Source organism: Trichoderma virens (assembly GCF_000170995.1).
Source record: "Trichoderma virens Gv29-8 chromosome Unknown TRIVIscaffold_82, whole genome shotgun sequence".
NCBI lineage: Eukaryota > Fungi > Ascomycota > Sordariomycetes > Hypocreales > Hypocreaceae > Trichoderma > Trichoderma virens.
In genome coordinates, this window is record NW_014013667.1 from 280,406 (window position 1) to 296,498 (window position 16,093).

General features: G+C 51.2%; 4 protein-coding genes across 4 annotated transcripts; all 4 read left to right on the forward strand.

Annotated features, from left to right (window-relative positions):
• Nucleotides 1–3,813: 3,813 nt before the first annotated feature.
• On the forward strand, nt 3,814–4,724 carry TRIVIDRAFT_46818 (putative phosducin; the record flags this gene model as incomplete). The annotated part of the gene is made up of 2 exons (XM_014098521.1): nt 3,814–4,416; nt 4,476–4,724. 2 exons carry the CDS (start codon nt 3,814–3,816, stop codon nt 4,722–4,724), a joined length of 852 nt encoding a protein of 283 aa, XP_013953996.1.
• A 2,679-nt stretch (nt 4,725–7,403) lies between these two features.
• Nucleotides 7,404–9,449, forward strand: TRIVIDRAFT_155810 (uncharacterized protein; the record flags this gene model as incomplete). Its single annotated transcript, XM_014098522.1, has 2 exons — nt 7,404–8,193; nt 8,422–9,449. 2 exons carry the CDS (start codon nt 7,404–7,406, stop codon nt 9,447–9,449), a joined length of 1,818 nt encoding a protein of 605 aa, XP_013953997.1.
• Nucleotides 9,450–10,494: 1,045 nt separating this feature from the next.
• Nucleotides 10,495–12,298, forward strand: TRIVIDRAFT_89722 (uncharacterized protein; the record flags this gene model as incomplete). Its single annotated transcript, XM_014098523.1, has 6 exons — nt 10,495–10,616; nt 10,795–10,888; nt 11,024–11,158; nt 11,226–11,517; nt 11,625–11,753; nt 11,818–12,298. 5 exons carry the CDS (start codon nt 10,838–10,840, stop codon nt 11,913–11,915), a joined length of 705 nt encoding a protein of 234 aa, XP_013953998.1.
• A 1,328-nt stretch (nt 12,299–13,626) lies between these two features.
• Nucleotides 13,627–16,064, forward strand: TRIVIDRAFT_89721 (uncharacterized protein; the record flags this gene model as incomplete). Its single annotated transcript, XM_014098524.1, has 6 exons — nt 13,627–13,693; nt 14,354–14,388; nt 14,533–14,681; nt 14,743–15,132; nt 15,254–15,339; nt 15,404–16,064. 6 exons carry the CDS (start codon nt 13,682–13,684, stop codon nt 15,425–15,427), a joined length of 696 nt encoding a protein of 231 aa, XP_013953999.1.
• Between the last annotated feature and the right edge of the window lie 29 nt (nt 16,065–16,093).

The window sequence follows — 16,093 nt, forward strand, 5'->3', positions numbered from 1 at the left end:
GCTCGAATAGGTGACACTCGTTCCATCGTCATTTCATCGGATCGAATTTGTAACATAAAGTAAAACATAGGGCATCATCGATATCTGATGAGAGCAGTTGTTATCATTTAGCAGATGAGAGTCTCCATCAAGACCATCTACGCACCGACATCGAATCCAAGAAAATTCTAGAAAACCCGAATAGTATTCTAAATATGGCTACCTAATTTTTTTTTTTTTTTTTTTTTTTTGTGACAAAACTCAAACGGGCCGTGAGTGACGGAGATCGTTGATGGCCCGTGTGGGTTTTGGATGTTTGATCCATTCTACGGACGAAAGTGTCGGGAAAACATACAGTATGCTGAAATTAAGGACAATAGCACTGATAGAAAAAAACAAAAAAAACATTGTTCTACATATTGACGTACTATATAAGTAAGCTTATGAGTAGAGATTGTAAGGTTTGTAACAAGAATATAGATATGGAGGGATATCATGGTCTAGAACATGGTGTACCGTATAACGAGCGCGGTGATCAAACATGGACATTAGACGAATATAGAGAAACCAGGATGACGAAACTCTAGTTGAGATGAAAAAGAGGCCTTTGTATCATATAGCATGAGCTCACCGCTAAATCGAGATGATATGAAGTTGGGTTAGGACTGCTCCAGGACTGTTTCGGTGTAGTGTCGTGTATGAACCCGATGAAAGCGGTATCGTATGAGACGAGGCATGAGTGTAGAGTTTGGGCAAATTATCTTTCAAAACTGAGATGCCGTAATATAGATGTGCCATGTCGAGGCATAGAAATACTAGGTAGCCATATCACTGCTTACCTTTGCTAGCTGGGTTCTAGATGATACCGGGCAACAAAGAATACAGATATTTCATTCCTCTCAGCTTTGTGATGTTTCCGGGATGCCTTACCAGGAAGCTTCCCCATTAAGTCAATTTGATGCATCTTGTATTGACGATGAGCACTTTAAAGACAGAAGCGCTGCAAGCGAGGCAGAAGAAGTGCATATGAAACCACACAACTCACAACATCAACGCACAAACAGTACTAGGCCCAAGGTCACACGATATCTGCCTCAAATCTCTAGCCGAGCTGAAGAGTCTCGGCCTTCAATACCGAGCGCCATATGACTGACTTCAATCTGGATCCGACGTTGCAGGTCACAGCATGGTAGCAGGTAAGTGGCAACAGCCTTGCACAGAAGAAATCCGACAACGCAGAATCAGGCTGATGCAGCAGTCAAATACCTGAGCTCATCAAGCTGAGTCAATGCTGTCGCCCCCAACGAAATAATAGTTACATCGCGCAGCCAAAGAGCCTCTCGTATCCGGACTCTTTCAGCATAGCATCTCCATTAGTCCGATGCAAATAACAGTCGATATTCGTTGGCCCCCAACCGTAAAAGATTAGATGGCATCATTTCTTCGGATAGGCGTTGGCTGCGCCACACTGGATTTGCCTTGCTGTATTCACTTTTTCTTGGTCCCAAGAAATACAAAATAAAATCACAAAATAGAAAAGATGAACACGACGAGGGCCAAGTCGTTACCCTCAAATTGACCAATGAGAACCCCGGAAATACTGGCAGCACCGCCCACAAGATACGCGCCCAAGATGACCAGGGGCTGAGATTAATTAAACAGGCCTCTGATCTGCACAGGAAGGGTGAAACGGATTCTGAAACGACAGGCATGAGTTGGCCTTGCCTGATGGAGACTAGCCGTGTGCGCATGGATTAAGCGTAAGACGTCGTGATCCCTGGCATTGTCCTTGGTCTGCCTCTTGGCTGGAAGTGCCGAAGACCATGTAGTACCAACTGCTAATGTGAATGGTTTCGGCAGTGGGACGAACCGGAGGTGGCGGTGAGAATCAAAGATGAGATGAAATGTTGAAACCGGCTTGAAGCCGCGAGTACAAGCATCTCGTAGCAAGTTCAATGGCGGCGCTTGTTTGCTGTCAAGACATACGAGTACGGCATCATGCAAGTCAGAGCAGAGGGCATCGCGGTAGTACTCGTATATTGCAACTCTGCTGTTGGTCATCAGCTTACCATTTCGGAACCAACGCCGTCATCCCATGCGCAGGTACAGACGCAGTAAGCTGCTGCTCGCAACGGACCACGTCAGCCAAACCGCCATCCCAGACTCTCACCGTCTTCCAAGATGGAGATAGGGCTGGTCAAGCTGTTGAAACATACCGCCTCTCCGAAGCCCCCCCCAGGGTTTTTGCTAGCCGACCACGGCTGTCGAATTCGTACCTGTTCCCGAGCTGGTCGTCATGCGCATGAAAGGCTGTCGCGAGCAGACTCAGCCGCCCAATCACGAATATTCTCGACATCCTTGCCCGCCCAGGAATAGCACACACCACTCGAAATTAACCTGCCATGCAAGACGTGGCATGCGGGGAGGGTCCAGAAATCCTTCCAAACATTCCAAACATTTTCTATCCAGTCAGCCAGGCCCATGTGTCGACTTCCTAAAAGACGCATAAATCAGCGGAGAAAATGTCATCTCCGTCTGTGTAATGCTTGCTTGTGCATTTGGGCATGGGCTAGTCGCAGATCCGGTTCTTGTCGTGGCATTAATAACAGCAGAGCTCAGAGAGACGAAATCGACTGCCTCAATGCGAGGCTCAGCCGTCAGTCGTCCGTTTTCTTAGCGCCGGTGGTTCGACGAGGAGCCCACATGTCCAACCCCGGGCTTTGGGCAAAAAAGAGAGTCTGGCAACTCCGGGGTGCAGGACGAGAGTGGGAATCATGGGCGTCATTCAGCTTTCTGGCATGACCGCATTGGCCGAGTGATAGCAAGAGAGGGCAAGGGGGGGCCCTGTCGTCACAATGTCGGCGTTTGATCACTCTTCAGCCTTGTCGAGGATCAATGCTTCCATGAAGACGGAGTACTCCGTAGAGAGTCTAGACGGAGTCGAGCTGAGGATGAGCTCCGGAGCTGAGTGCTGTATTGTGCTTGGTATTGTACTTGGTATTGGTTCAGCTGATCAGTAGAGAAGAGCATCCATGTAGCTTCAATTGCGTTCTGATTCTGACTTCCAATGTGTGGGAATGCCTGGATGTTGCTGTATTGTGTTGCTGTAACGGACGCCTGAGCTTTTGGTGTTGTAGGGCTCAATCACAGCATCAAGCCACCAAAATACACCAGCGCCACAGCCCCCGCGCGCCACTTCTTCCACTTCTTCCACTTCTTCCACCTCTGCCCACACTTTGTACACAGCATATGCACATTCTATCCACCACAACTCCGACTTCGCCAATCACGAACCCGGTCCTCTCTTCTCCTCGCTTTGAAACCCGCCAGACTCGGCACTGCGACTGCTTGATCTCGTGCTGAGCCCTGCCCACTGGATCCCCCCCCTGGTAGCTCGCATGCTTCGATCTGCCTGCTGAAACCGCTTGTCGCATCAAAAAAGGGGGGCGTGCGTCGTGTCAGGGGCCCCGTCTGCCGTCCACTCGACTCTCTCTTCGCTCTCGCCGACGTTTCTATTTCTTCCCATCTTTTCGCGCCTCTTCGCTGCTTGATCCAAGCGTCTTTCTTGAGCTAATCACATTGAAGAAAAAGACTCTGCTGTCTCACCCCCTTGCTGCTTTGCTCCGCTTCTTCGAGAAACGCGCTGCCCGAAAGCCAGTCGACAGTTCCCACACGCCCCTCCCGCACACGTCGTCGGCTCACTTGACAGGCCTGGCCAAGTTCGTTTCTTCTCTGCCCGCTGGTTCGAGCTTACAGTTGCTCGTACACTTCATCAACCACCCATCTATATAACCACCATCAGTCGCCCGCTCGTGCCCGAGCCTTTTGCCCAATATGACCACTGAAGCACAAGAAGAATTCGACAGACTTGTCGCCAACAATACCCATCGTGAAACCCTTCACCCTGAAGACCGTGACGACGCCGACTCCCACCACGGATCTGACCTCTCTGAGGAAGAACAATATCGCAACGCCAGAATCGAGGAAGCCATGAGAATGCCTACTGCCGCTGCCGAGCTTAAGCTCCCCCCCGCGTCATTTGACAGCGGCCGTTCCACCGGTGTCAAAGGCGTCATTGCCGATGCCAGAAGCTATGAATCTGCCCGCAAGACGAAATGGAGAAACCGAGCCATGTCCGTTCGCAAGAGCGTCTTTGGTGCCCCCCGCTCAAGCGACAAACAAAGCGAGAGCGAGAGCGAAGAGGCCATCTTCAGCGGTGGTGATGACGACGAGGAAGAGCTGTTTTTGAGCCAGTGGAGAGAGGCCCGGAGACAGGAGCTCGAAAAGGAAGCCGGCCAGTCTATTCGCACCAGAAGGACAAGCCCCAGCACGCGGATCTATGGCCGCATGGATGAGGTAGATGCCTTGGGGTACCTGGATGCCATCGAAAAGGTGAACAGAGAGACGACCGTTGTTGTCTTTGTCTACGATCACGAGGTAAAGAGCTCCCGTTGTACCCATCTTGACATGACAGTACTCTAACATTGGTTGTCCAGAGCGAGGTCTCGTCAGCAATCGAATCAGTGCTGCTGCCACTGGTCAAGTCCAACCCATCAGTTCATTTCGTCAAGGTCCACTATGAGGATATTGAATTCGACAATGCCGCGGTGCCTGCTCTTTTGGCCTATCGAAACCAGGGAGACCTGTTTGCTAACCTCACTGGCATTATTGAGATGATGCCAGATGACGAGCACTTTGGCGCCGAGTCTCTGGAAAAGGTCCTCAAGAAGCACGGCGTGCTGTGAAGCTGAATCTGCATAATAATTTGCATACTATAAACCACTCTGCATCTCGCTTGCCTTCTTTTTCATCTCTTCATTTTGTACGCCATTATATTAATCAGCGGCTCGCTTCGGTTAGAACCGACGGCAGCCTACTCGGATAGCATCATGCCTTGGAAAATCGCCGTCTGCTTGTCTCAGCCTCCTGACTGACCCCCGGCTGCCGGCACGATCTTCCGTGCCACAACATTTTTGTGAAGATACCCCACTTCTTCGAATTTCTTCTTCTTGGCTACTGGGATCATGGACTTGGGATAGACTTTACCCCTTGGCGGGTTGTGATGGCTGCCGTCCCCCAACAGCGGACCAGATCCCTGCTTCGGAACTGGTCCTATCTATTTCCGCCATTTTTGCTTTGTTTTTGTTCTGTTTTTTCTTTTTGCTTCGGCCAACACGGAGTTTGCGGAGACCGGGGGATGGGAAATAAAAACTTTAGACGGGGAGCGGCACGCGTATAATGTCGGAATGTGGGAACGCCTTCTCGTTTTTCTCTTTGCCTTTTTTTTTTGTTCGCTTTTTCACATGCCAGGATATGACGGGCTATGCATGGGGGGCGATGGTTATGACAGATTTTGACGGTGGGCACTTGGTAGATAAGGCTGGCCAAATGCCGAAGCGACATTGGCAAATATGAAATCACAATTGCATACCTTATCTTGAATTATGCCAGCTACTGTACTGCTGTCTGTTCTAATGTGGTGATTCTGTGTACCTGTTGCTGCATGCGTGAGAGGTAGTACGTAAGCGTAACAAAGACGCCTGGGCCGTGGCGCAACTCGATTGATCTAATTGATGCATATGAGGCCTAGCAAGCTTCGATGCTATGAGAATGGGCTTATTCGGAGGCCGTGTGGTTCTGCAACAGAATTTCGTTGGGCTGGTTGGGCTGGTTGGGCTTGAAGTGGCTCGTCTATATACTTTCCATGTACGGAGTACTTGATGCAAAATGTCGCAAGTTCCAACCATCTGAGAAGAAGCGAAATCTGGCCACGAGAGTACAAGAAACAGCCATCATCATGTAGCCAATATTCCAAAAATCAAATGCCTTTTTTTATGGGCTCCCCGCATCGAAAAAGGGCCCCGCCTGGCGGAGACTGGAAGCTCGGGATGGCGGGAATGGAAGATGGAGATGGAGAGGGTCCACAGTGGGAAGAGAGGCACTGACGTATGAAGCGAGCACATGTCGGGACAGCGATGATGCTTTGATGTCGAGAAGGATGGAGGGACGGGGGATGGATGTGTGAGGGCGAGTTAGGGGAGTTGTGGTGGTTTGTATGTTTGCTTGTTTTTCTTCTGGACTGCGCTGGATTCTGCTGGAGATGCTATTTTGGCAAGAGAAAATATGTAAATTGGCGATGGAGATGATGCTAAGTTTATAGATTGCAAGCCTTCAACGCCCAACGTGTAAATTCAGAGGGGTCGGATACACACAGTGACCCCTCACTTGGATTACATTGCCTTACGCATGACACTTGGTTCCTTGCAAGCCTCACCACCACAAGCTGCAGATGGATGCAGACTTATTTTAGCCTCGTCTCCGCCTGTTTGATATTGAGTATTGAGCATCGGCTGGTGCTTGCGTTTGATGATGTTCCATGTCGCAGCTGTACAGTAGCCTCTCATGTTGATTCCACAAAATACATAGGTTCCGTTCGCATTCACTGGAAAGCTAAATCAAAAGTCAAGCTGGACAACGGCCCAACTATCATTCTCTTGGCCTTGATTCCATCAAAAACCGTGAAAAGCCTCGTCCGCCACTCAAGCGGCGACCCCACCATCCATCTCAGTCAGGCAGATGAAGCCTCGTCTTACCTCTTTCTTCTTGCTTCATTCGCCCTCTTCCCCTTCTCTCTCCATCCTGTCCATCCCTTTGGTCCTTCTGCTGCCCGTCGAGTCGAATCAAATCACAGCCGTAGAACAGACTGCATAATCTTCACGTGAGACGACCTACCTTGCTCCATCTCACCATCCTCCAGTCCATCTCCATCTCCATCTCCACCCCCAACTCCATCCATCTTACAACCCTGAGCAATTCCCTCGTCGTTCCAGGTCACGCGCGGTGCTGCCAGAGGACATCGGGACTCAATTCAGCAGCCAACCCCACCCGCTCCAGCGCCATTCGTAGCAGCTAGAGAGCCTGCTAAACCGCTAAACCGCTAAACCGCTATATCCACAGCGCCATCAGGCAGCCTCGGGTTCCCGCAGGCATCAACTCAGCCTCAAAGCTATCCCTGGAGCACGGCGCTACCACATCCAGCTTCACCACTCGGGCCTATTCTATTCTGTGGATTTTCTTGTGTTGCGACGGGGTCAAGACTCTTTTTTGACTTGCCTTTTTTTATACTTCTCTCCCGTCCTTTTGGGAGCTCTTCTTCTGCTTCTGCACTTCCGCCGTGGTTAGTTGTTTCATTGCAAAGCTGTTGGCCTGTGACCTCACTCTCCATTCATCCAAGCTCAACCCCTCCCCGCCTTCTTCTCCCCTCCATTCACCCAAGACCACTGCCACTGTCCTCCTCGCCGCCCTCAAACCAGTTACCAGTTGCCAGTTACCCGCAGCCTGTTGATTGTTGATTCATGGGCCTGTCGACGAGTCATCGCCTGGGTGCGTGAGATGGTCCTCGAACTGACCACAGTCACTTCGTGATGGAACAGCGTGAAACGCAGCTTCGCCGTCGCGATACTTTGCTTGCCCGCCTGAGCAACCCTTCGAGCAACCCTTCGAGCTCTCTGCCAGCACCGCCCTCGACACTCTCGCCATCGGCGACGACACAAACTCCCGCAGCTGCAGGCCTCTCTGCCTCTGAGCCCACCCTCCGATTTCCCAGGCCGCAGGGCAACACGCAGCTTGCAAATTGGATATCGAGCAGCAACCCCAACATGATGGATCTCGCTGCACCGGCCGACGACAATAGCATGTCCGAATCAACCTACGAGATCGTCTCGGGCCCGAGCACCGACACGGAAGAGTCCCAGGACGGCCACTATTCCGGGTCCATCAGCGAGTCCGTCGGCTCGCTCGACATTCCTCGCCCAGACGATGTCCATAGCCTGGCGGAATCAGACGATTCATACGAGACCGAGTCTGCCGTGGATGACGCCGACATGGCCGGCGCATCGTCCGACCGCGACGAGACTGAGGACGAGGAAGACGATGAAGACTCGGTTCACGAGGACATTGTGCTGGCCGAGTCTCAAATAACACACGACGACTCCAACAAGACCGAGCCCTTCCCCATGTTTGATGAAGTATATTCTCAATCATCGCTCGAATACACGCAGCAGAGTCTGGGAACTCCATCGTTTCCCACTCCCGAGGCCAGCCGAGTCATCGAGAGACCTGCCGATTTTGAGAAAAAATCCTTCAAGAAGAAGATGTCTGAGCTTTGGCAATTCGAATCTCAGATCAAGGAATTTTTTGTCGAGACAACATGGGGTGCCTTTCCTGGCTTCGTGTTTGTCCTCGTCATCCTCGTGGTGCTCCCCATTTTCTACGCGCCAGCATCCAAGTCGGCTCCGCCAGACGTTCAAATGCCGCCATCCATCACGGCAACTGTCACAACTACATCCTATCTCACCTCTTCGACGGCATTGTCATCAACTTCCAGCAGTAGCAGTCTCGTCCCTTCATCGACCAATGGCGTGGCATTGATGCCCATTGGAGAGGCTCAGTCAGACGACTGGATATTCGGCGCCAAGACGCCGGTTGTGTCATTCACTGCCGAAGCACACAATGATATTTTGATTCACATTCCCAACAGCATCAAGAAGACATGGTTGGCCAAGGAGTGCGTGACTGTGACTGCCAAGAGAGGAGACGGCCCTGTTGATACCACCATGTCTCTGGTGGATGAGGGTCTCCGCCTAAAGTTTGCCAAGAGGGAAGCCCACGGCGTCGTCAGCGTCATTCTCGAAGCTAAATGCCGCCCCAAGATTCACAAAGTTGTTAAGGTCCACTTTGGCAAGGGCTTGATGGAGGGCGCTCTGGAGCGAACAAAGCATCTTGCCCTCCTCGCCCAGGATCTCTCCGGCCTCGTACCAGCTGCTGCTCAGGAAGCAGAGCGGCGTATTGAGAATGCCAAGCAGTCACTGGGCTCGGCATGCCAAAACGTTTGCCAAACAGTCACCGAGACGGTCTCAAAGACATTTGGCGCCAGCTTTGCCAACTTTGTAGATGTGCGGCAGCAGCTGGACAATCTCGTGTCAACGGCCAAGATTCAGTTTGATGAAGCCGCTCAAGGCATCACCAGCAAGATTGACGAGATTACGCAGCAAGCTACGGAGAATCTACCTTCGGTGGAAGATGTGCAGAACCACCTTCAGCTGCAGCTCCTTGACGCCCAATTGTCGGCCAAACTTTGGTGGCTGCAGGCCTTTGGCAGTGAGGAGGAGCACGATGAGTACTTGCGCAAGGCCAAGTCGTACGCAGCCGACAAACACGCAGCAGCCGCCAAACATGCCGCCGCGGCCAAACAAGCAGCAGCAGCCAGACATGCAGCAGCCATCAAGCGCGCAGCAGCAGCTAGACATGCAGCCGCCGCCAAGATCGCAGCCGCCGCGAAGAAGTCGAAGCAGGCCAAAAGGGTTGTCCACGAGAAGCTGGCGGATCCGGCCTCACGACTGTGGTCCAAGCTGAGGGGCAGGTCAGCATGCCGAGAGAATTCGCACGAGCAGTGCAAAGGCTCACCATGAGGGCACCCTGCTTTTACGTGGTTGATTTATCTTTTTTCTTTTTTTTTTTTGTTCCCCCCTCAACTTTCCTATTTTGCAACCACGGAAATCCGCAAGGATTGGGCATATGTATTAATGAACTTGAATGAACAGAAACAGGTTGGAATGGATGGACGGAGTTTATGGATTTGACCTTTTACTTGGCTTGTCTTATCATACTTGTTTGTCTTTTCAGGTTGTGATTGTGATGCGAAAGGGAAATGGCAGTTGATTCTATGGCAAACGCAAATACACGAGCTACTTTACTTTGCCTGCGTATGTCGTTGATATCTTATATACAATGAGACTTATAATACCATTTACCTTTTGGCTCTGAGACATGTCAGAATTGTGAGAGGCGTCTATTTACATGTCTACATACTAGTAGTACCTATTTGGGGGTCATCTCTAGGTACCTAATAAGTCGTGGATATTTGATAGTGTGTGTCACTTGATCACCCCCAGCGCAGCACTCCCGTGATTTCCCACGTTCTTTGGGCCGTTAAATGGCTCAGAACCACGTGCCGTGTATTTTATTCACTGTCTGTAAGGTACCTCGCATTAGTACAGCCTGTATGCTGCCTGAGCTGTGAAAATGCTGTCTCCAGTAAGACGAGTATTACTTGCATACAGGTAGGCTGTGAGGGGCAGTGAAGACGGCAAATACACAACAAATGTCGCCACCCAGCATGTCTATTTACCTAGATACCTTAGATGCACGCAATGTACAAAAGGGGCTCTATACTTGATAGCATCAGCTCTAGCATCGTGAATTAATACCAATAAGAAATAGACTAAAAGTACCCTCCCACCATAAACAGCCGTCTCGCGACATGGCCCGTCCCAAAAGAAACAGGTGCCGCTGCAGGTTAGTGAGTCCAGGGAAATGAGTGGAAGAAAAAATAAAAAATCAGCCCCGCCACTCAGAACAGCATGGAAGGGAGGGGCAGCAAGCCAGGCAGAACCACAAGCCCCTCGCGCGGAAAACCACCAACCACCACCTTGTTTTTTTTTTTAAACCCAAACCTCCGTCCCGCTAGGCAGAACCAGGTACAGAAACATACAATAACCTGCCTCTTTCTTCTTCTTCTTCTTGCGACAAAAGTCCATCGCCAGCGATACTTGGTCCCATTTTTTGTCCAGCTTTCGGTGAGTTTGTCTTTTTGCGAAGCGCCCGCGTTTTTTTGGCGAGGAGGGAGGGGGAACGGCCCCCCTTGACTCTTCTCGCTGTCACCCCGCTACGCCACCACGACAGGACGTTTGCTTGACAGCATATATTTTTTGGGTTTTTGCAAAAACGACTAACCTTGCTTATTCACGGAACCAGAATCCTTTCTTTTCGACATCCGACCGATCCTCACATTTCCAAAATGTCTTCCACTGACGCTACCGAGCCCAAGGTCGAGCAGACCACCACTGAGGTACGACTCCCATAAACATCTGCTTGCTTTGTCCCCCCTTCCGATCGATCGCCGGTCTTTTGTCGGTTCGGCCGTTGCGGGATATCGCCTACATGTCGTCCATCGTTTTTGTGCTGACCCGCGGCTTCTATCTAGGCTCCCGCCTCTGTGACCGCCTCCTCCGTCTTCTCCATGTTCGGCGGCGGCGAAAAGAAGGAAAAGAAGGAGGACGAGGACCGTGGCGACAACTCCGGAAGCGCAAAGGCCCAGCGCGAGGCCAAGGGCGAGGAGGTAAGCTGCGAAAAATGCGGTACATCTCTCTATGGAAATCCCCTCCCAGCTGACAACGTGTCGATAGGACGAGGCCCCCGAGAGCGAGGACGTCCACTTCGAGCCCGTCGTCAAGCTGACCGAGAAGGTCGAGGTCAAGACCAACGAGGAGTCTGAGGAGCAGCTCTTCAAAATGCGCGCCAAGCTGTTCAAGTTCGTCAAGGCCGCCAAGAAGGAGGGCGAGGAGGCCCCCGCTACCGCCGGCGAGTGGAAGGAGCGAGGAACTGGCGATGTCAGGCTGCTCAAGCACAAGGAGAACGCCAAGGTCCGACTGGTGATGCGACGAGAGAAGACCCTCAAGGTCTGCGCCAACCACTACAGTACGTTGTTTCTTTCCCCCACATCTACGTTTCCCCCAGTCGCCCCACGCATGATCGGGCGTACGGCTACGGAGAAAGGGACTAGGTTTACTAACAGGTGCGCGCAGTTGTCCCCGAGATCACGCTGTCGCCCAACGTTGGCTCTGATCGAAGCTGGGTGTGGAACGCTGCCGCTGATGTCAGCGAGGGAGAGCCCGAGGCTGTGACTCTTGCTATCCGATTCGCCAACTCCGACAGTATGTCAAGACTTGTGCTTTAACGCTGGCCAGCGTGAATATTCACTAACATGATGATTTGCAGACGCCAACCAGTTCCGGGATGCCTTCCTGAAGGCGCAAAAGGACAGCGCCCACCTCTTCCAGGCCGCCGACGAGGAGGAGGAGAAGAAGGAGGAGTAGAATGACTGCTCAAGCCGATACTCCCTTGACCCGACCGTCAACCCCAAATCAATGCTTGCCGCTTCTCGAACCATAATTTCCCCCCATCACTACGCCGTATCAGCCGTTGAATTAAACACGGCGATGCTTGAACCTTACACACCCCACGCCCCATCACAACACACAACATGACAACACCATACCCGTACACAAACACGCGCGCGACAGATGGATCGATATGAGCCTCTGTACTAAGTCGATGTAGCCCAGAGAGAGTCGATCTGGATCACGGAGACTGGAGAGCCCCCCGGGAAATGAGCACCAAGTGGTGCATGCCTAGAGGGGAGAGCGAATAATGGCATTTGATAGTAGAGCACCCTGAAAGAATAAAAAGTTGATACCACAAGAGGAGCAGTGCGTGATGTATGATGAGTAGAGTGAATGATTTCAAGTAGAGAGTATGTGGTAGAGTGGTTTTGAGAGTGAGGTAATCAAGAGTCTGCTTGCGGCATGGGAGATTTGTTTTACACAAGGGCACAAATGTCGTAGTAGCAGTAGCAGTACAGCAGGTATTTGGCGGCTGCAGATGTAGATGCCGGAGGGAGAATGGAATGAGGCATTGCGCCAAGATGCTACAATGCGCATGGCTTGACGCTTGTGCAGCCGATGCACTCGGGTATTTTCTACGCCCCATATGATTGCATCATGGAGACACAAGCTGGTGCCTGTGGAAGATGGAGATGAAGAAAAGACGGAAGAAAGCAGCACATGTCAAATCCAGAATACAGAATATGGAATGTTGTTGTCCAAATAAGAGTACAGAATCCAGACTCGAAATCCCGAATACTCTAATTCGCGGCATTTCCGTCCGTCCTCTTTCTTCGCAGCTGTTCGGCCCAGGCTTAGCGCGCCGATGCGATGGCAAAAGATTCGATTCCGTCCGATCTGCCCAGCTATGACGGAGTACGCCGGAGCTGGTGCTTGTCCACTGTCCACTGTCCACTGTCCACACAATCAACAGCGAAGCAACAGCACGCAAAGTTTCCATCCCAGCTGCAAGGGAAGGGAGGGGGGGCCTAAGCAGCCTTAGCTCCGAAACGGCGGATGGCCGGGCCCTTGCTCAGGTTCTATTTTATACCCAAGGGTGGAACCGGTAGGAGGAGAAAAAAAAAAATAGAAGAGAGAGGAAAAGGGACTGAGAAAGAGGTGAGCCTGCCTGCCTGGAAGACGCGGCACAAGTTGAGTGGCTTGAGCTGGGCGGAAAACAAGGGAACAGCCTCACACCAGCCTTTTTTTTCTCTTAGTCGTTGCCTTTTTGCACTCTCCCTTCAACCCCCCCCAAATAAAACGAGCTGTTGGAAGAAACAAGAAAAAAGAACATTTTCCCGCTGAAGTGCGAGTTCCGGCATCGGGATTATTTTTTTCGAAAGACGAAAACAATTCGAAGTGCGTTCTCTCGTCACCCCTTTCGCTCGCTGTTTCTGCACCCCTTTTTTTATTCCCTCTCTCGGTTGGCTTGCGTGTTTGTGTGCTTGCTTGCTTGCGTGTGTTTGTGCCGTGAGTGTGTGTGTTGTGTCTGACAAGGACGAGACAGGAACTGGGACAGGACAGGACAAGGGCCGCAGTAAGGCTTGTCTCTGTAGTTTATACTTTTTTTTTTTTTTTGTATCATCCTTTTTTTTTTCCGCCCCGGAGTTTTTTTTTTATTATTTGCAACCATCTCCATTATCTATTTCCCGTAATAGAACGGTTTTCGAGGGAGGGATTCCAGGAAAAACGATTGCATCATGTTGGTCGAGGTGAGTTTTTACACGCAGCGGTTTTTCTCCCCCCTCTCTCTCTCCTTCTCGTGTTCGTTTTGTTGCTTGTCCAATTGGACACGGTTTTTATAATTCGTCGGATCATGCCGAATATGCCCTTTTTTCTTCTTGCGCCGTGAAAGGGGAGCACAGACGCAGGACCCCCGAGGAGCAGCTTCGCAGAGAAGGGATGATGTTGTTGTGTGTGTGTTTTTGAGAGGAGGGCTTTTTACAATCGCGACGGACTTGCGGCGGGCCGAGAAAATTCGTGACGGAAGACGATTTCGCCAACTGCCTGCCGGCTGGATTCTTTTTTTGCCAGACACTTGGCATCTTCGATTGAATGGGCATTGTTCGGTTTCTTTTTCAACGCGATGGCCATGCTGCTTCTACGCTCTCTCCTCTCGTTGGTCTCTCGGTCAACATACGCACCTTCTCTCTGCTTGCTTGCTTCGTCGGCGCGTTTTCCATCGTCAAGGATAGGCTGTTTTCTCGTCTGCCCATCTGCGCAGCAGGCAGTGCCGTCTTTTTTTCTTTCGTTTTCTCGTTTCCTATTTGAAACCGCTCTCATTACTGTTTTTCACGATGCCGATTCGCAGAGGGGCGCCGCGCGCTGCGAAGCTGGCGATTACTGCGAGGCTTGGGGCTGACGAGCAACAGAGGAAAGTCAAGGTCGTTACGGACCAGCACGTCATGTGAGTTTTTGACCGTGTTCCCTCCGCCAGCACTGCGTTTTTATTTCTCTTCTCTCGCGGAAGAGACTTGAGTCTCATGGCTCGGCTCCTCTGTCTGCTCTTGCTGGGTCTCGTGTAGTGCCTCATGCTGACCTAATGCTGCAGCGACAAGCCTTCTCCCGTGCAGGAGTTTCCTATGCGGCAATGGAGCTTGCGGCTTCACCTTCTAGATGAGGATGGCAATGAGCGGCCCGCCGATGTCTTCACCAAGGTTGTCTACAACCTGCACCCCACATTCGAGAACCCCGTCCAGAGTAAGTCTGACCTTGCCGTGGACGCCTTCCACAGCTCTCTGACATGAATTACCTACTTCAGCCTTCACCAAGCCCCCCTTCATCTGCTCCAACGAGGGTTGGGGTGAGTTTGAGATTGGCATCGACCTCTACACCACGGAAAAGACCAAGCTGGCTCCCATCATCCACGACCTGAATTTCCAAAAGGAAAAGTACGAGGTCACGCACACCGTCGTCTTCAAGAACCCTTCCCAGGCACTGCAGGAGAGGCTTCGCGAGACGGGCCCCTTGCCTTCCGATGAAGAACGGCCTAAGAAGAAGGGCCTCGCGGGCAAGAAGGGCGCTCAGAAGTACGACTACGAGAAGATTGCTGAGGCTCTCGAGAAGCTCGAGGAGGAGGACCTGCTGCGCGTCATTCAGCTCATTAACGAGAACAAGGGCCCTGATACGTATATCCGAAGTGACGTTGAAGGTGAGTCCTTGGACCAGCATGCACCTTTGCCCATTCCTCGATTTACTGAATTACCCCCATCTCCTTTCCGTCTTTTGAACTTGTCCAACCCCTGTGTTGATGCTCTCGTTTGGAATTGTAGTGAATAACTTGTTTGAAGCTGGCGAATTCTCCATCGATCTGTACACCATGCCGGATACGTTGACAACGAAGCTCTGGGAGCACCTGGTGAGTCTGTCCCGACGAGACAACTCCTTACGTTGCGTTCTAACCGCGGCTTGAAAATACGCAGTCCAAGAAGGGTCTTGTCGCCTAAGAATATGCGCCTTTGGGTGCCGCCGTGTCTTGGAGACCCGATATTAGGGGGATGCAGGCACTGGCCGATGAGATGAGAGTAGCCATGTTTTTTCTTTTTTATTGTCACGGCAGGGAGCATTATGAGAACACGCACAAAGGATCGATCGATACGACGGAAGTAATTTGGTTATGTGTACGCAAAGGGTACAGAGACGAGGCGGCAAAAGCCTGGCAACAACAATTCGCTTAAAACGACAACCGCGAAATCGGTCTTGACATTTTGTTTGTTTGTTTCACGACGAAATCTACTCGATATCCTCTACTCGTTCGCTTTTTTTCTCTTTACTTGAGGGGAAATAATTACCCTTTGTGCTCTTTTCCCGTTTGCCTCTTTTCAGTTTCTGCGGTCCCCCCGTCCCCTGGTAGTAGGAGGACGCCTCGCATCGAAAGTCGTGAAGAAGAATTCATTAGCTCGGAAGAGAAGAGAAAAAACAAAAACAAGGCTGGCCGGGGATCTTTCATCACAATGGTTTCCTTTTTACGAGGGGCGTGTTGGGCTGAAGTCGTGTGTGTGTATGTTGGAGGAAAAATAAGCATGGAGATGCTTGATTTCTAGGTTGTTGCTTTTTCGGTATTAATTTGAAAGTGATGAATCGAAAGCCAATGAGATTGACCGTTGCTGACT